Source organism: Myotis daubentonii, chromosome 19 (genome assembly GCF_963259705.1).
Source record: "Myotis daubentonii chromosome 19, mMyoDau2.1, whole genome shotgun sequence".
Lineage (NCBI taxonomy): Eukaryota > Metazoa > Chordata > Mammalia > Chiroptera > Vespertilionidae > Myotis > Myotis daubentonii.
Genome location: NC_081858.1, coordinates 14070997 through 14091317, shown reverse-complemented (window position 1 = coordinate 14091317; position 20321 = coordinate 14070997). Strand labels below are relative to the sequence as shown.

General features: G+C 47.7%; 1 protein-coding gene across 8 annotated transcripts in view; it reads left to right on the top strand.

The window, feature by feature from the left end:
* Positions 1–1966: 1966 nt before the first annotated feature.
* MED15 (mediator complex subunit 15) overlaps positions 1967–20321 on the top strand; it is a 62398-nt gene continuing 44043 nt past the window's right edge. For 7 of the 8 annotated variants that reach the window (XM_059676281.1, XM_059676283.1, XM_059676277.1 and 4 more), the window contains exon 1: positions 1967–2127. In XM_059676281.1, the coding sequence (XP_059532264.1) occupies positions 2060–2127 (68 nt within the window). In that variant the 5' untranslated portion in view covers positions 1967–2059. The remainder of the gene's footprint in view (positions 2128–20321) is intronic. The other variant, XM_059676284.1, reaches the window with a different exon arrangement.

Below are 20321 nucleotides of genomic sequence, written 5' to 3'. Positions count from 1 at the left end.
GCAGAGCTCCTCCCATGTAAGAGCGCCCTGACCACCAGAGGGCAGCTCCTTCATTGAGCGTCTGCCCCCTGGTGGTCAGTGTGTGTCATAGAGACCAGTCATTCCCAGTCCTTCTGCTGTTAGGGTCAGTTTGCATATTACCCTTTTACTATATAGGATAGAGGCCTGGTGCATGGGTGGGGGCCGGCTGGTTTGCCCTGAAGGGTGTCCTGGATCAGGGTGGGGGTCCCGCTTGGGTGCCTGGTCAGCCTGGATGTGGTGATGATGGCTGTTTGCAGCTGGTCACACCCCCTTCAGGGTGGGGGTCCCCATTGAGGTGCCTGGCCAGTCTGGGTAAGGGGCTAAGGACCGTTTTCAGGCTGGCAGGTGACTGAAACTCCCAACCTCTCCTTTTTTTCTTTTCTTTTTTTTATTCTGGGATTTATTTACCTTCTATGGCTGTCACTGGAGCTGAGAGCCAGTTTTAGCTCTGAGGCTCGGCTCCAGCTCTGAGACCTCGGCTGCTGAAAGCAGGTATCTGGGTTTGTTTGGGTTCTATAATTGTAACACTGTTGCAACTCCAGCTCTACGGCCCAGCTGGCTGAAAGCAGGTTTCTGGGGATTGTTTAGCTTCTATAATTGCAACATTGTTTCTTTGAGTGCAAGTTCAGAGGCCGGCAGCGGCAGGCGGGGAACATTGGCTTCCTCTATCACTGGAGCAAGCAAGCCTCATGTTTGCTTAGCTGCGTGGCTGTCGGCCGCCATCTTGGTTGGCAGTTAATTTGCATATCTCGCTGATTAGCCAATGGGAAGAGTAGCAAAGTTACGGTTAATTACCATGTTTCTCTATTATTAGATAGGACTGGAGGCCCAGTGTACGAATTCATGCATCAGTGTGGTCTCTTGGCTTGGCCTGCAGGATTGGGCCAAAACTGGCTCTCCAACATCCCCTGAGGGGTCCTGGATCGCGAGAGGGCGCAGGCCAGGCCGAGGGACCCCACTAGTGCACGATCGGGGCCAGGGAGGGACATGGGATGTTGGCCAGCCGGGAGGGCTCCAGGACATGTCCGCCCCATCTCACTCAGTCCCGATCGGCTGGACCCTGGTGGTCAGTGCACGTCATAACGAGCGGTTGAGTGACCTTAGCATATCAGTAGCATAGTACACTTTTTTTAAAAAAAATATATTTTATTGATTTTTTACAGAGAGGAAGGGAGAGAGATAGAGAGTTAGAAACATCGATGAGAGAAGAATATCGATCAGCTGCCTCCTGCACATCTCCTACTGGGGATGTGCCCACAACCCAAGTACATGCCCTTGACCAGAATCGAACCCGGGACCCTTCAGTCCGCAAGCCGACACTCTATCCACTGAGCCAAACCGGTTTCGGCACATAGTACACTTTAATTGGTTGAACGGCCAACTGGTCGACCGGACACTTAGCATATTAGGCTTTTATTATATAGGATGATGATGATGATAACTGCTGGTGGGTATGCAAACTGCTCTCTTTGAATGACAGGATTTATAATGTTCGGTTCTTATGTTTCTATCATGTATTGCCTTTTTTTGTTGTTATCGTTGTGCTGTTAATCCTACCCCAAGGCTAGTTTTCCCACCGATTTTTAGAGAGAGTGGAGGGGGAGAGACAGAGAAACACATACATGCCCCTGACCGCCATTGAACCTGGGACCATTCAGTCAGCAGGCAAAACCATCTAGGGCCCCAAGATACAGAGTTTTAAAAAATGATTTTTGGGAGGATGAGAGCAAAAAAAGTTTGAAGATGTGAACAGCTCTCCTAGTAACATGAGACCTGAAACCTCGTAGGCAAGAGGGGCACTGGGAGAGGTGCGAGTTGTTTGAGCGACCCTGGAGGCGCCCCGGACGCCCTCATGTGGCCGGAACTCCATTTCCCATAGGCCCGCACGTGCAACTCCATTTCCCACAATTCCCACTCCGCTTCCGGCGTGGCCGAGGCGCTGTGGATAGCTTCCGGGTTTGGGCCTGGCGCTGCGCTTGTGGCGGCGGCGGCGGCGGCGGCCGAGTGGGACACGGGAGGTGGGAGCAGGGGGACCGGAATGGACGTTTCGGGGCAGGAGACGGACTGGCGGAGCGCCGCCTTCCGGCAGAAGTTGGTCAGTCAAATGTGAGTAGGGGCCGGGGCAGCGGACGGGATCCCTGGACCTCCCCCCCACCTTGCAACCCCTCCCCCGCGCGGCGGGCGAGGCCCGGCCTCGACCCCGGGAGACTTAGGGCACCGGGACCCGCGGGGGCTCGAGGGCGCTGGGAGGCCGAAAGCGTCGGGGCCCCGCGTGTGTCCGAGGGCGCGGCCCTCCTGCGGCGATCCTCCTCCGGCGGTCCTCTCTGTTCTCGGCCGACACGGACTGCTTGGTAGCTTTCCTGGGGCCGAACTATGAAAACCACCGAGCCTTGGCTTATGAGTCATCGTCCTGAGCTTTCTCATTCGTCATTTGTGTGCTTTGGGTGCAGACTTTCCCCTGCTTTGAATCACACTGCATAAGAGAAGGAGACGGGACAGCCCACAGCGGCTTTAGCAGGGCTGGGTGCTTTGCGATTCCTCTTCCAGAAAAGCGTATCAGGATGAGAGAAAGATTGGAGGGAGGTGGATGGAAGGTGAGGCCTGTAGTCACTCCCTCCCCCGTCCCCCGTCCCCATCTCACTCCCCTTCTGCCCCCCAGAATGGACCTTCGGGAAGGGTGACGGGAAGAAGCTGCCAGGAAGCTAGCGCGGGTTGGGAGGAGGGAGTGAAGAGCTGGGGTTAGTGCCTTCTGCTCAGTGTCGGTGGCTGAACCCCCGCAGTGCACGGGCTGCCAGGGCCCCCGAGGCGTCACCCTAGTGGAACCCCAGCCCCGCACCACCCACGGCTTGTTTCGTTTAGCAGGCTCTTCCCGAGCTCACTGGCATGTTGTGCTAGCCACAGATTTGCCTGAGACAGCCCCCCTGCTTTCAGGGAACGTACCGTAAAGGAACAGTCACAGTGCAGTCCTTCTCCTAGAGCAGCGGTTCTCAACCTGTGGGTCGCGACCCCTTTGGGGGTCGAACAGGGGTCGCCTAAGACCATCGGAAAACACATATATAATCACATATTGTTTTTGTGATTCATCACTATGCTTTCATTATGTTCAATTTGTAACCATGAAAATACATCCTGCATTTCAGATATTTACATGACGGTTCATAACAGTAGCAAAATTACAGTTATGAAGTAGCAACGAAAATAATTTTATGGTTGGGGGCCACCAGAACAGGAGGAACTGTATTAAAGGGTCGCGGCATTAGGAAGATTGAGAACCGCTGTCCTAGAGGAAGAATTGACAGCTGGCTTGAACAGGCCAGGGGCAGCTGAATACACTGAGTTCTAAAAAGACAAGTAGGAGTGTGATGGGCCATCATTTCAAGCTAAGGAGTGTGGAAGTGTGATATTTGCTGTAGGCTGAGAGTTGTGGGGTTTGAGGAATCAGGCGTTTCGGGAGATGATAATGGAATGAGGGTGAGCAGGTGCTGACATGTTAATGCAGCGCTAAGGAATTGAGCCTGTATTGGCATGTGGCCTGCTTTGAAGTGTAGTGAAAAGCCAGAGTTGGAAAGAGCCCCTGAGTCCCAGGAGATGGATCAGGAACAGAGGAGAGAGGCTAGTTAGGCCATTATGAGAGTTTTGAGCTCTTGGGATTTGGGGATCTGCCATTTTTCATCCTTGCATTTCCATTGTTTGGTCACAGCCTGTCACATTGCTCCAAAAAGATGGTTGTGCAATGACCTAGTCAGGCTAGGGATTATAAAGGTCTGCATTATACACTGGTAGAAACTGGAAGAGGAAGATGTTTCCAGAGAAAGGGGAGAGTGAACATTGACAGCCGTCCTTGATGACTAACTGAATGGAAGGGGTGGGTGCAGCCATGTGGAGGAAGGAAGTGGGGCGGAATGCTGGAAACCTTTTAATACAGTGGAAGGAGTGGGCATTGTAGAGGTAGTGGCTCTGGGCACTGCTGTGGAATAGTTTGGGGACAAATTTGCAGGTATTGAGGAATCAGTGGACATTGTTTTTTGATGTACTGGAGTTATCTATAAGGTGAAATCTTGAGGGATGGCCCACTTCAGGGCTCTAGCCAGAAACCCACCTCCCAACCCCGGGGGAAAGATTCCTTTTTGGGGAGCCTAGAATTTAAGAACAGGAAGAATGAGCTGCAACCAAAGAAAATGGGGAAGGTGGGGGAAGGTCAGACGGCTGGGAGGGCAATTAAAGAGTTTCTGGGTGTCAGGGACTGACTGGATACCTCATAATTCAGCTTCCTTTTGCTTCCAGGGAAACTAGGTTCCTTTTTCTTTCCTTTTTTGCCAGATTGCTGCTTGTGTATTTGTTTTCTATTGCTGCTGTAACAATTTACTACAAATATCCTATATAATAAAAGCATAATATGTAAATTGTCCCCTCGGGCATTCAATCTGGAGACCCGGAGTTTGCTCGCTATGATGTGTGCTGACCACCAGGGAGTGGCGCAGAACATGGTTGGCGCCAGTGATGCTGTGAGCTGTGACCTCTCGCCAGTTACCTGGGGACGGGGATGACAGGGATGGAGGTGCGGTGAGAATTCGGGGTGTCCGCGGAGCTTGCTCTCACTCCCTCAGCTACCCTCCCCCGGGATGCCAGGGCTGTGTGCTGGGGCACTCAGGTACCTGCATGGCCTCTTTCTGGTGAGCTGGGCTGCAGCTGCAGGGACTGCAGGGGCCTGTCGGGCTCCCCTTGGTTTCGAGCAGGAGCCCGTCTGTGAGGCCAGCTGGGAGAGGGCACACTGCCCGCCCCGGACCCAGAGGCCCATGTTGCACTCCTGATCATGGCGTCCAGCCGCGCTCAGCACATCTCCGCATGGGGACTCGGGTACTGTGACTCAGGCTGCACTCAGTGCATCTCCATGTGGGGACTTGGACACCGTGACTCAGGCGGAGGGGGGTGCATGGGGACCCTGGGGCCCAGGTGCTGCCCAGGGCCCAGAGGTCAGCTGGGACCTGCCCTTCCACACCAGACGCTCACGTTTCCATCACCAGCCAGGCCTAGGGACTGCACCCGTGCAGGAATTTCGTGCCTGGGGCCTCTAGTAGTGTCATAAAACAACATAAATTTATCTTATAGTTTCTCTAGATCAGAGTTGTAGGTAGGCTCAGCTGAGTCGTCTGTCTGCTTAGGGTCTTACGGGGCTCAAATCAAGATGGTGGTGCAGGTGCATTTCTTCCTGAAGGCTTGGGGTAGAATTTGCTTTTAAGCTCATTTGGGTTGTTGAGGAAGTTCAGTTCCATGCAGTTGTCATACTGAGGTGTTCTCATTCCTTGCTGTTAGCCAGGGGTCAGTCTTTGTTCCTCGTGGCTGCCTGCATTCCTTAACTTTTATGTAGCCCCTCCAGCAAGGGCGGGTTCTTCTGCCACATCCCTCTGACTTTAGCCAGAGAAAATTCTGTACTAAGGACTCAAATAGATTGGGCCTCTGGGGTAAATCAGGATGCTATCCCTATTTTGAAGTCTGTAACCTTAATTGCACCTGGAAAAGTCCCTTCTGCCTTATACTGGAGCATATTCACAGGTTCCTGGGACTAGACATGGACATCTTTGGGGAATCCTTCTGCTTACCACTGCTGGCATGAGCAGTTTCAAAAGTTGTCTTCCTACCCTGATGTGAGTGTCCTCAGTTCTCAGATTTGTGTTCTCTCCAGGGTTCACTCTGAAAGTTGTGATTCTTGGTGCCTTGATTTATTGTGTTCACAGGGTTAAAAATGAGGATTTGGGTTAGGATACTTGACATATTGTTAATTATAATTTTCTTTGGTGTTTATGCTGTTGTTTAAAAGTTGGCCATCTTGGGAAATGCTTTGAACCCAAATAATTTATAGTTGAGTGAGGGAATAACGAAAGCACAATGAAGAACTGAGAAGTTTCAATGGACGGGAAAGCATCTGTAGCTGGTTCACTGTCTCTGCTCTTGAGCATCTACCAAGAGAACAATGCTTCAGAGTGCGGGCTAAATAGCTCCCACTGAGAAAAGCCCCAGTGCCCCTGATGGCAACCAGGAAATGACTGCTGAGACACTGATTTCAGAGTCCTGACCCTTGGCTTTCTACTGCCTCTAGACTAGGAGTGAGTGACCTGAGGGATGAAAGTCCTCAGTCAACCAGCTGCTCAGGAGTCTGGGGCTTTCTCAGAAGCAACAACAGCATCTGCCATGTAATGGACGTGCTGTGCCAAGCCCTGTTGCAGGAATTGACATGTTAGCTCAGTGATTCTTCCTGCTTGCCTTTCCAGTGGATGTACTTACTACTAACATTTTTAAGATGAGGAAACAGGCATAGAAAAGAGGCCACTGCTGCTTGTAAAAGTTATACTCTGCATGTTATACTAATAAATGAATGCTTGCTGAACTGTAGCAGGACAGGAGAGGCTAAATGCTTTTTAACCTTTGAAAGAGAGGTCCCACCTTTTTGGGGTAGAGTGGCAATGGCAGCTGGAAGTTAACCTGAGCCCAGGGCATTGGAAGAGCTGGCTAGAGAAACCTGCTGCAGGTGGGCCTCCTGTTGGCAATTTTAGCAACTCCCCATTGGGTTGGACTTCAAATAGTGACTGGCCCCTCTGTAACTGTTTGGCACAGCACTGTTGGCACAGCACAGCCAGCCCCTACAGATATTTGGTCTCTGCAGAGGCTGCAGCCAGTCCCAAACTCCACCACCTTCCTTTTGTAGGTGACCCAACCCACCGACCACAGCTGCAGCCCTTACATCTATTTCTGACTGTTTCTGCCATTCCTGATGAGGTGGCTGTGGCTAGTCCAGGACCCATGTTCTGTGATGGGAAGGACTATGACCACATTATTATCTGTCACAAAGGACAAGGGGGGTACCTGCTCTCTTGAAAGCATTCCTCTGGGCAGTAATATTGGTTACATACCCAGAAGGTACATTTTAAAAGGAATTCCAGTGACTTTAAAAATTCAACCTGGAAAATTCAAAATCCTAAAACCAAGCAGTATGGTTAAAGACCCTTTGCCCGTGCACTCACCACTCAGCTTCAGATGGTCGACTCTTGCTAATAGATTCTGCCACCTGCCCCCAATCATTTTGATACTTGGAGTGTTTGGCCGCCCAGTCCTGTGGATTCAACTCTGAGCCTGGCTCCTTTCTCCTGGCTCTGCACCTGCCTGTTCATCCCACCATACTGTGTTGCCCATGGAGCCTCACAGGAGCCCAGCCCTTTGTCACCCTAGCTGCTCTGTATCCTGGTTTGTTTCCCTGCTTGAGAAACCCTTCTTCCTGTGGCTGAGCACTGCAGTCCCGTCCTACTCACCTTCCCAGGACACTGGGCCTCCAGTTGCCCTCTGCTTTTTAGTCTGAATCTCTCAGGCCCTGAGCATTTGTGAATCAGAGTTGATCCCTGCCCACCAGGAGTGCTGTGGCCCTGTTCAGACTGTGGCGATAGTGGGCTAACCTGAAGGGCATTCACCTTAGAGTTGAAGAAAGTGATAGCAGCCCTGACCGGTTTGGCTCAGTGGATAGAGTGTCGGTCTGCGGACTGAAGGGTCCCAGGTCGATTCCAGTCAAGGGCATGTACCTTGGTTGCGGGCACATCCCCAGTGGGGGGTGTGCAGGAGGCAGCTGATCGATGTTTCTCTCTCATCAATGTTTCTAACTCTCTATCCCTCTCCCTTCCTCTCTGTAAAAAATCAATAAAATATATTTAAAAAGAAAGAAAGAAAGTGATGGCAGCACACATGTGATGACACAGGCATCCTCACAAGCTGCTGCTGGGGCACATAAATGAGGTCATTTTTCTGGAAGGTTGTTTGGCAATCTGTTGATTCCAGTAACCTTAAAATGTACCTTTCCTTAGGTATTTCCTCTAAGGCTATAAGCCAGAGAGTGTTCAAAAAGTCTGGTGGTGATGAGGCTTGTCTCCACATCATGTCAGGAGTGGGAGCTGGGTTAGATTTGTTATTGTAGCTGCAGATGGCAGGCTTGGTGCTGCTGTTAAAACCGACGTGGGAGATACTCCATAACACGTTGCTACCGAGAAGAGCAGGTTAGCAAGCAGCACACCATGGTACAGGCTGAGTTTTTTAAATAGCTGTCCTTAGCTGATTGAGTGATTTTAATTTTCTTTGTAATTTTTAGTGCATATATGTATGTGTGTTTTTCTGTTAACAATAAACATACATCCTTTGTAATCAGAAATCCTTTGAAGATGGGGTAGACCTGTCTGCCAGTAAGGAGGAGGTGGCTGTGGTCACAGACTGCTACCGAAAGGCAGAAAGTCACCGTGTGCTCTGCCTGCAGGGTAGTGTCCTCTCTCACCTGGGCCCTGAGTGCTAGCACAGCCTTCTTAAGCTGATTCTATCCTTTCCAGCTCCGCTAAGAAGCATTCCCCTTTCTATCTGAAACTATCTTTCCAGCTGACACTCCCTCTGTGCTGGTGTGAGAGCCGCAGCCAGAATGCTCCCTCCTCCATGCATTGCCCTCTGGTCACCATCATGACTGGCTCTTCCTCTGTCATTCTTTCTCTTCCCTATTGGAGGTTTGGCATGCCCTTTACCCTCTTCATGGGGTGATGGCTCAGCCCACTGCAGTTCTTACTTCCTCTTCAGTGTGTAGAGCCTTCATTGGCTGCATCCTGGCGTGAAATGAACAGATGAACTCTTTTCTGCTATCATTATTATTGTTATTATTTTGGTTTGCAAACAACATTATAAAATCCTGAGTGTAGGGGCTGTTTTATACCTCCACATCTCATTTAACTCCTAATGCCTTGGCTCAGACAAGAGGTGCGCACAGTAATTGAAGATAGGGTTGTGGAAAGCAGTGCTGTCTTCTATTCTTGCAGCCTGCCAGGATTTTCTCCATTAGTGCTACCTAAACACTGAACCAACCGCTTCTCCTTCTGAGCCTTTCTTTTTTTTTTTAATTGAGACATTTATTTAAAGACAAAGGGGAGAGCAGACTGCTACTAGATGGTTCTGTTTAGTAGATAAGCAGATGAGTACCCAGAGAACAAAGAGGGATGCACTAGAACCTAGGCGGAATCATCTGGAAACCCACCATGAGAGAGCCAGTTCTCTCCACTTTAATAATGCACTTCTTCCTAACCTGGGGGGGGGGGGGGGGGGGCGCTGGTAATGAAAGTCTGGGATTTAATGAGTTAAGTATCTCGTAGTGGATTTAGGGTATTGTCTTCTTGGTGCTCATGCTTGATGAATGGCAGCCGAGTCCTGTCTCGGTTCCTTTCTCCTTCTGGACACTTTGGCCCAACAGGCTCTTTGCATGGGAATCTGCTAGAGGGATGGGAGCAGGTAGGAATGGGTGAGGTGTGATCTGGCTGCTGGTCAGCCTTTGAGCTGAGCAACTTACGTCCAGTTTGGGAGAGGGACAGCAAGGCAGGTGAGTGGCATCGGCCAAGGGTCCTGGACCAGAAAGGCTCTCAGCCTGTGGGGCTCCTGCACTTCCCAGCCTGTGTACCCCCTACTTCTTCCTGTACAAGTTCCAGTGGGCATGGGAAGGCCATGCTTATTGGTTAAGAAATGGCTTATTCCTGTCCCCACTGTCCTGTTCTGCTCTCCCCTTTTCAACTTCTTTTCAGCCCTCACCAGAGGTGACGTTAGAAGTTATCTGGCTGCTGTGCTGTATACGGGATGGGGCTCCTGTTATAAAAGTAGAAAGAATGCTGAACTTACCCTGAGAATCCCTGGTGGATCACCCTGGGCCCTTCAATCACCATAGGTCTGATTTGAGTCATGCCAGGGTGGACTCACGCCTGTGCAAGTGCTGCAGAATCTCTGCCAGGTGCTCTGTAATAGGAATTCAGGCTTGAGGCCGTTCAAGTCCAAACCCAAGGATGGGGCATGGGCAGGATTCTGGGGCCAGGGCTCAGGAGCTCTTGCTTATCTCACAAGTAATTCTTACTTATTTTTAAAATATGCTTTTATTGATTTCAAAGAGAGGAAGGGAAAGGGAGAGAGAGAGAGAAGCACCAGTGAGAGGAACATCAATCAGCCACCTCCTGAGCACGCCCTGACCCCCCCCCCCCCCACCAGGAATTGAGCCCACAACCTGGGCATGTGCCCCTGTAACCTCCTGGTGCATGGGTCAATGCTCAACTACTGAGCTGCACCCACCAGGCCCACAAGTGTTTCTTTTATATTAAACTAGAGGCCCGGTGCACGAATTCATGCACCAGTGGGGTCCCTCAGCCTGGCCTGCGGGATCAGGCCGAAACCGGCTCTCCGACATCCCCTGAGGGGTCCCGGATTGCGAGAGGGGCCAGGCCAGGCCAGGCCAAGGGACCCCACTGGTGCACAATCGGGGCTGGAGAGGGACGCGAGAGGTTGACCAGCCAGGGAGGGACTGAGGGAGGGCTCCAGGGCGTGTCTGGCCTGTCTCGCTCAGTCCCTATCGGCCGGACCCCAGCAGCATGCTAACCTACTGTTAGCGTCTGCCCCCTGCTGATCAGTGCATGTCATAGTGACTGGTCGACTGTCTGCCCCCTGATGGTCAGTGCATGTCATACCAAGCGGTTGAGCGGCCTTAGCATATCATTAGCATATTACGCTTTGGTTGGTTGAACGGACGACCAGACTTTTAGCATTTAGGCTTTTATTATATAGGATACTAGTGGCCTGGTGCACGGATTTGTGCACATTGAAAGGAAATTAGCCGAGACCGGTTTGGCTCAGTGGATAGAGCGTCGGCCTGCGGACTGAAAGGTCCCAGGTTCGGTTCCGGTCAGGGGCATGTACCTGGGTTGCGGGCATATCCCCAGTGGGAGATGTGCAGGAGGAAGCTGATCGATGTTTCTCTCTCATCGATGTTTCTAACTCTCTATCTCTCTCCCTTCCTCTCTGTAAAAAATCAATAAAATATATTTAAAAAAAAAAAAGAAAGGAAATTAATTAGAAGAAATATTTTAATATCACTATCCACCCTTTATAGCAGAAGTGTCAACCAAATTCACGATTGACAATGACAGATCGAAACACGCGTACGATTGGAGCTTTATATGTATTGCTCATGCGTGAGTCAACTTAGCCTTTTATAGATATAGAATAAACTTGCTTAATTAGACCTGCTTTCTGATGTAGCTAAACTTTTTCCAGCCCAATGAAGCACTCCAACTTCTCTTTTAAGTAATTGTCAGCAACACAGCAGTAAATATCAACACAAACCAGATTATTATTGTAGATCACGCAAGGAGAACAAAGGGTAAAACATTTAACTGCAGCAGTGTTTGACTATATTCTGTGCAGTGAGAAAACCTGAAGTCATTTTAAAGGTGCACCATTTCTTCTTTTCAGTCAGGTTGTTTCTAAACTTTCTAAATCTCCATTTTCTAGCTAATGAAAAGAAAATAAGATTCCACCGAGTCTCCTATCTACCTACTCCAGGACTTCTGTGAGGATCAAATGAGATGAGGCATGGGAAATGCTTCACAGACATTTGGTTAAAGTGTGAAATGTTTGTTTTTCTTTTCGTGTTTTTTTTTTTTTTTTTTAAGTGTGAAATGTTTGCACCTGGCTGTAAAGCAAGTTGTGTTCCTGGGCTGAAGAAACTGCAAGGAGGCTAGTTGTTGCTAGGAAGAGGAAGCCGGGCGTTGCTATGTGACGTCATTACTTGGATAGACACTTAGCATATTAGCCTTTTATATATATAGACTAGAGGTCCAATGCATGAAATTTGTGCGAGAGTAGCCCTTCCTTCCCCTGGCTACCGGCACCGGCTTCCCTCTGGCACCCGGGACCCGGGTTTCCCTCGCAGTCCTGGCTTCGTCCAGAAGGTTGTCCGGGAAGATGTCCAGAAGAACATCCAGTCTGATTAGCATATTATGCTTTTACTATTATAGATAACAAATCTACAGTGAATGATGTAAGGACATGTACCTTGAGCATGATGCCACCAGATGATTGTTCACACATGTAAATTTCCCCAATACCTGCATCTTGAACAGGTTTAGCACCCAGTAGGCTTCTTCCTGTGCTTCAGCCAGTGCAGACTCTGCCCCACTCCTCTGACTTCCCCAACCATGGAGACATTTGTTCTTAAACTTCCTGTCATTGGAATCATACTCCATGCAATCTTGAATCTGCCTTCTTTCATTAAGCATCATGTCTGTGAACTTTATCCTTGTAGGTAGCAGTTCTTATTTATCCCTTGTGTCATTCCATTGCATGACTCTACGCCAGATGACTTTTCTGTCCTACTCTTAATGGACGTCAAGGTTACTTCCAGTAGTTGGCTCTGTGTATACAGTTTTGGATCATGTTTTCTGATGGGTACATGTGCTTACTCCTGGGGTGTGCACCCAGGGCTGGGTCCAGGGGTGTGGCCTTTACCTGCAGCATGGTCTGCCAAACAGTTTTCTCAGGGGTACCAATTTATGTTCCCACAAGCCATGTAGGGGAGTTCAGCTTTAGACATCCTTGCTAACACCTGGCATTGTCAGGGAACCTGTCTTCATAACTAGCACCCTGTTGATTTTAAATGCACACTCAAATTTGATACCCACTCAATCCAAGTGACAACAGGAATGGGAAGAATGATTTAGGAGGAGTGAAACTATAAGGAAAGAAGCTGTAGAATTTAGTGACTGTGTGTGTGTTTAAATTCTTTATTGTTGAAAGTATTACATATATCTCCTTTTTCTCACATTGACCTCTCCCCGCCCACTCCTGCCCCCAGCAGATGCCCTTATCCCCCTTGTGTGTGTGTGTGTGTGTGTGTGTGTGTGTGTGTGTTGTTTGTACATACATGCAGGAAGAAGGGAGGAGAAAGACACATCCTTACCTGAGGATATTTTTCCATTGATTTTTAGAGAGAGGGAAAGACAGAAATATCGATGTGGATGGGAGAGAAGCACATTGATTGGTTGCCTCCTGCACATGCCCTGAACAGGGCCCTGGCCAGGAAGAGCCTGCAAGCGAGCCTGTCCTTGGCCAGAATCGAACCCAGGACCTTTCAGTCCACAGGCTGATGTTCTTTCCACTGAGCCAAACCTGCTAGGGCCAAAGGATTTTTTTTCTTTTTTTAAAAATTGATTTAAGAGAGAGAGGAAGAGAGAGAGAAGCATCAATTAGTTGCCTCCCATACTTGCCCTGACCGGGGATCGAACTCGCAACCTAGGTATGTGCTCTGACCAGGAGTTGAACCCACAATCTTTTGGTGTACAGGACAATGCTCCAACTCACTGAACTGCCCAGCCAGGGTGACTGGGGAGCACTCTTGGCGATAAGCCTCCTCTAGTCTCCTCTTCACAGTCATCCTGCATATTTGACTTGAGCATTTTACTTATTGTTAAAAGCTCCATTACGTACTTTTCCAAACATTCACAGCAGTAGAGATAATACAAAAATGTTTCCCTACTTCCAGAGTTAACAACACATGGTCATTGTTTTACCTATCCCTCCCCACCCCTTCCTGGGCTGTTTGAAATAACATCCCAGACACTGTATGATTTCAAATGCCAGTACTTGAGTGCAGATCTTTAAAAGATAGGGCTTTCTCTCTACTCCCAAATACCACAAAATCATGTGAGATAAGCATTTTAATAAATTCTTGGGTTGGCAGAGAGTATCAACCATTCTATGTGGTTGCCTGATAGTAATTGGGACATGCTTGGGCCTGGGACTGGGGGAGCCAGAGTGGTTCCAGGCCTGGAGCCCAGAGGCCAGTGCCTGGACAGGGATCAAGAGGCCTCCTGGTTCTTTTGAGGCCAAACCTTAGAGAAGTTTGGGTAGTCTACTGAACTAGCTCAATCAAGTAACAACATGCCCTTTTAAGGCCAGTGGTGTCTTCCACGTGTTTTGTTTGTTTGTTTATTTTTTAAAATTATTTGAGAGAGAGAGGAAGGGAGAGGGCTAGAGAGATAGAAACATCGACTGGCTACGGCCTGCATGCCTCCTACTGGGGATCGAGCCCACAACCTAGGCAGGAATTGAACCGGTGACCTTTTGGTTCATGGGTCGATGCTCCAGCCAGGCAGACTGTGTTGTCTTCTTTAGGAGTAGTTCTTTTTTTTTTTCTTTTTTTAAAAATATATTTTATTGATTTTTTTACAGAGAGGAAGGGAGAGGGATAGAGAGTTAGGAACATCGATGAGAGAGAAACATCGATCAGCTGCCTCTTGCACACCCCCTACTGGGGATGTGCCCGCAACCAAGGTACATGCCCTTGACTGGAATCGAACCTGGGACCCTTCAGCCCGCAGGGCGATGCTCTATCCACTGAGCCAAACCAGTTAGGGCATTAGTTCTTTCATTGATACAGTTCATTGGGAATTGAGAAATCTTGAGAGCAGAAATTGGAGCACTTAATCAAACAAAACAAAGGTAATTGTGAAGAGAAAATGTTTTAATTGTAAAGAGAAAATGTTTTAAGTTTCTTGTGTTTATATGATTAAAAAGTTTATTTTTACAAGACTAAAATAACCCTTTTCTACATGTAGGTAGATGGTTAACTTCTGAAATACATATTTTTATCTTGTTAAAAAAACACTTTTGCCCTGGTTGGATGGCTCAGTTGGTTGGAGCATCATCCATATACCAAAATGGTTGAGGGTTCAATTCCCAGTCTGGCACATACCTAGTCCTGATGCGTACAAAAGGCAACTGATCGATGTTTCCCTCTTTCACTTTGATATTTCTCTCTCTCTCTTTCCCCTCCCTCCCTTTTCCTCTCTAAAATGAATTTAAAAAGCCCTGGCCAGTGTGGAGTGTTGTCCCATCAACTAAAAGGTGGCAATTTCAATCTGTGGTTGGGGGGCGGGTGTGCTAGAGGCAACCAATCGATGTTTCTCTCTCACGTTGTTTCTCTTTGTCTCTCCCCTATCCAATAAACAATAAATAAAAGCAATTTTTTAGAAACCCATATTCTTGGGTGGGAATAAAAACAAAACAAAACACTTTTATGGTTCTTTAAAAAGTCAGAGAACCAGACACAGAAGTGTGCTAGCAGAGAAAAGGAAGACGTTTCAGCCTGGGCTGTAGTTTGGCCAGCATGTTTCCTGCTACCTGTGAGGTCTAGAAGGGCTCCCTCCCTGTCGGGGCCAGATGTTTGCTTTGGTTACTGCTGGTGACTGTGTCTCATTTTTTCCTGCCTCCAAGTTGAAACCGCTTGGGCCTTGGTGCACTAAATCACTGCCTGTTGCAAAATGGAAGAACAACAACAGAGGTGCAAGGAGGCTGCTCTGTAGCTATCTATGGACCTGGTCAAGGTTGCTGGACCAGCCTGAAAGGTCTTGCACTGGTGGAGGACAAGGAAGGGGCTTTTCCAACTGTGGGTATGGTGAGGTACCTCCCAGGTGTGTGGGGATGGTGGGAAGATTGCTTTGCCAGTACCTCTCTGACTGTACTCAGACTAAGCAGCCCACTGGGAGAACTGTAAAATGAATGTGTGGTAGTCTTTTTAGGACACTCCTGGAAGTCAAAATTGCTGATGAAATGGAAGCTTCCGCCCTGACCGGTTTGGCTCAGTGGATAGAGCGTCAGCCTCTGGACCGAAGGGTCCCAGGTTCGATTCCGGTCAAGGGCATGTACCTTGGTTGCAGGCACATCCCCAGTATGGGGCGTGCAGGAGGCAGCTGATCGATGTTTCTTTCTCATCGATGTTTCTAACTCTCTATCCCTCTCCCTTCCTCTCTGTAAAAGACCAATAAAATATATTTTTAAAAAAGAAAAAGAAATGGAAGCTTCCTGTCTCCATGTTGACAGAGTAATGAAGTTTAGATGGGTGAGGGAGACATTTTTTCCCCCTATCTTTTCTTTTTTATTGCTTTGAGAGAGAGAAAGGAACATCGATTTGTTGTTCCACTTATTCATGCATTCATTGGTTGCTTCTTATATGTGCCCTGACTGGGGATGGAACCCTCAACTTTCTCATATCAGGACAATGCTCTAAACAATTGAGCTATCCGGCCAGGACAGAAGGTAGCTGGGGTTCATTGAGTATTTCTCTATGGCAGTATTTCTTTGTGGCACACTTTTTAGGTGAATTTTATCATTTAACTTTTAATTACTTTCTATTTTAACAAAATGATATATGCACATAAATGTTAAAAGTCAAGGAATTGCCCAGCCAGTGTGGCTCAGTGGTTGAGCATCGGTCCATGCACCAAGAGATTGCTAGTTTGATTTCTGGTCAGGGCACATGCCCGGATTGAGGACTCGATCCCCAATGGGGTGTGTGCAAGGAGGCAGCTGATCAATGTTGATGTTTCTCTCTCATTGATGTGTCTATCTCTCTTTTCCTCTCCTTTCCTCTCTCTCTAAAAAAATAAAAAAAAATAAAAAAAAAATCATGGCCCGGCTGGTGTGACTCAGCGGTTGAGTGTTGACTCAGAAACCAGGAGGTCACCAGTTCGATTCCCAGTCAGGGCACATGCCTGGGTTGTAGACTCGATCGCCAGTATAGGGTGTGCAGGAGGCAGCTGATCAATGCTTCTCTCTCATGGATGTTTCTATCTCTCTATCCCTCTCCCTTCCTTTCTCTCTAAAAATTAATAAAAACATATTTAAAAAAAATCATGGTGGTTCCCTACTCAGGAAGTCCTCCCCTGTGACTCTTCTTTCTTCCAGTGTATTCCTGTGACTCTAAGTATGTGCATGTGCTGCTTTCTCTCTCTTGATTCATCCCGTTTATGAGTTTTATGAATTATCTATTGACTTTCTGTATAGCTCCCATTACACAGCCGTTGTCTCCTCTTCGCTCTTGGCCTGCCAGTGTTTTACCTTCTGGCTAAATGGGTAATGAATGCTTATGTTTTATGCTTACACAAATGATATTCACAGCTGAGCATATTGGCATACTGTGATGTTTGTTTTTTTCTCCCAGACAAACTTGCCTTCTTAAAATGTGCCTGGTTTGCTGTGTACCTGTGGTTAACTCTTCTAGTTGTCTCTTGGTCAGTTACCCCGTGCTCAGTGCTGGCAGGCTGTTAGTGCCAGCTTTTCCCCAGACTTCCCTTCTGGAGCCCTCACCGGCAGTGGCCAGAGGTGTGGTGAGGATGGTCCTCAGTGTGCTTGTGTCTCAAGTTGCATGGCTGCATGACTCAGGTGTTGGGTCTCCTTTTATGTGTCCTGGGCCTTGTTCTTTTGGTTCACTCCTTTGTTCTGGAGAAAGTGCTCATGGGAATTCAGTTTCTGTAGGCTGTGGCAGAAGTGCATACATATGGACTTCTAGGTTGGACGTACTTCCTCAAGGATTGAAAAGCATGGCCCATTCCACTGCTTTCTTGTTTCCAGTGCTGCTGTTGTGATGGCCAGTGCCTCTTGGTGACTTGCCTTGGAAGGTTCCTTTGAGTCATTTCATGGGAATCTAATTCCCTCCATTTCCTATGCTCACTCTTTGCAGTGTTTGAATGTTGGTCCTTTGGACCATTTTCTTTTTTAAATATGTTTTTATTGATTTCAGAGAGAGGGAGAGAGAGAAACATTAGTGATGAGAGAGATCGTCGAACGGTTGGCTCCTGCATGTGCCCTGACTGGGAATTGACCTCCTGGTTCAAGGGTTGATGCTCAACCACTGACCCATACCATCCAGAACCATTTTCTTTTTTTTTTTTTTTTTTTTTTTTTTTTTTTTTTTAAATATATTTTATTGATTTTTTACAGAGAGGAAGGGAGAGGGATAGAGAGTTAGAAACATCGATGAGAGAGAAACATCGATCAGCTGCCTCCTGCACATCTCCCACTGGGGATATGCCCGCAACCCAGGTACATGCCCTTGACCGGAACCGAACCTGGGACCTCTCAGTCCGCAGGCCGACGCTCTATCCACTGAGCCAAACCGGTTTCGGCGGAACCATTTTCTTTATCTTTCTTTTTTCTTTTTAATCCTCACCCAAGGACGAGAGAGAGAGAGAGAGAGAGAGAGAGAGAGAGAGAGAGAGAGAGAAAGAGAAATCGATTGGTTGCCTTTGTATGTGTCCTGACCAGGGATTGAACCCGAAACCCGGATATGTGCTCTGACCGGGAATTGAATCAGCAACCTTTCAGTGTACAGGACTACGCTCAACCAACTGAGCCACTCCAGCCTGGCCCATTTTCTTTCTTTTTAAAAAAATATATTTTATTGATTTTTTACAGAGAGGAAGGGAGAGGGATAGAGAGTTAGAAACATCAATGAGAGAGAAACATTGATCAGCTGCCTCCTGCACACCCCATACTGGGGATGTGCCTGCAACCAAGGTACATGCCCTTGACCGGAATCGAACCTGGGACCCTTGAGTCCGCAGGCTGACGCTCTATCCACTGAGCCAAACCAGTTAGGGCAGTGGCCCATTTTCTTGATTTTATATCCGCTGTTACCCATCTCTTTGTCTTTTAGCTCTGCTCTTTGGGAGATTTCCTCAGTTTTACCTCTGACTTTTCACTGTAACATGTTTTTATTTATAAGAACGCTTTGTTTTTGTAATCTGATTTTTTCTATTTTATGGCATCCTGTTCTTGTTCAATAGATGCAATGTCTTTTCTATATGAATAATAAATATAATTTCTTGATATTTTTTTCTTCCTGCTGAGTTTCTGATAGCTCCAAGTAACATTTCTCATGGGGTCTTTATCTGCCACATTGGGGTGTTTGGAAGGCAGCTATGCTCACCACTATACCACCAACGCAACCTAGACATTGGGGTGTTTGGGAGCCCTTGGTTGGCTGCTCACTCCAAGAAAGGGGACACTGTGAAGGTGAGTGGACACTGCACATACTGGAGGCTCATGTAGCTTCAGGTTCTCTGAGTCTTTCTTCTAGAATATGGTCTTCCAAATGCTGGGCTGAGGTGAAGGCCTGGGTGCCAGCATGCTGGGTGCTGCATGGGAGGAGGCTGCAGGCAGGTGGGCAGGTGAGTGGGTGGGTCTCAGCAGTTAGTGTGGATCTAGTCATTCGGATGGGCATGCAGCCCACTTCTTTCATTATCCCCCCGTGCCTTCTCCACTGGGTGGGTTGACCCTCTGGTCCAGTGGTTCTCAACCTTCCTAATGTCGCGACCCTTTAATACAGTTCCTCATGTTGTGGTGACCCCCAATTTCATTGTTACAAATTGAACATAATTAAAGCATAGTGATTAATCACAAAAACAATATGTAATTATATATGTGTTTTCTGATGGTCTTAAGCGACCCCTATGAAAGGGTAGCGACACACAGGTTGAGAGCCGTTGCGTCTAGTCCAAGGATTTTCCATTTTATTCTTTTTCGGAGACTACCTCTCTAGTGGTTTCTTGATGTGGGGGTGGTAACCTAACAGTGTAAGTGGGGGAAGGGATATGGGGGTATCTTTCACACAGGAATCCTTCCATTCCCCCTTGGTTCTGAGCCATGCGAATATCCGGGCTGTCACCTGGTTGTCTCTTGTCCCATTTTCTTGGTTGGCTTGCTGTGTCCATCACCACTTGGCCATCATCTAGCTTTTCAGCCTCCAAAAGTGTTGGGGCCACCACTCTATTCTTCCATCTTTGTGAGTTTTTGTTAGGGAAAAACAAAATTCTTTTTTCTGTGATTTTAGTGGTGTTTTGGGGTAGAACAAAATTAGATGTGTGGGTTCAGTTCCTCATTTGTTGTGGGGACTGTATTTATTGGATCGTGACTTAAGTTGCTTAATTTAAGTCAAGTACCTCACCCCTCATATGGCTTTGTTCTTCTGCAGATAAGAGTTCCTCTTTTCAGGAAGCCAGAACATTACATTTGGAACTATATATTTTTCATTGTGACTGGTCCTTTATCATTCTGCTCTCAAAATAAATTCCTGATTTCAAAAAAATTTGGCCCCTAAGAGAGTATAATATTTGGGGGGGAATAAGCCAAAAAGAAAAAAATATTTTTTGTTTTGTTTTGTTAATCCTCGTCCGAGGATATTTTTCTATTGATTTTTAGGGAGAGTGGAAGAGAGAGGGAAAGACAGAGAAAAACATCGATGTGAGAGACATTGGTTGGTTGCCTCCTGCACACGCCCTGACCAGGGCCTGGGTCAGGGAGGAGCCTGCAACCAAGGTACATGCCCTTGACTGGAATCAAACCCAGGATCCTTTGGTCTGTAGGCTGATGCTCTATCCACTGAGCCAAACTGGCTAGGGCAAAATTACAGTGAAAAACGGATCCTTTCTGAATTGAAAATATAAAACCCATAGATGTGACAAGAGTCAAGGTTCTATTCACTCTTTTTTTTTTTTTTTGTATTTTACTCTTAGTGCTGGTGTGGTAATTTGCTTTCCTTCCAGTGTATCTTCACTTACTTCCTGGCCCTTCTCCTGAAGGTGGGCTCAGGGAATTCCTTGGACCTAGAGCTGGGCAGATGTGCCCAGGTGGCATTT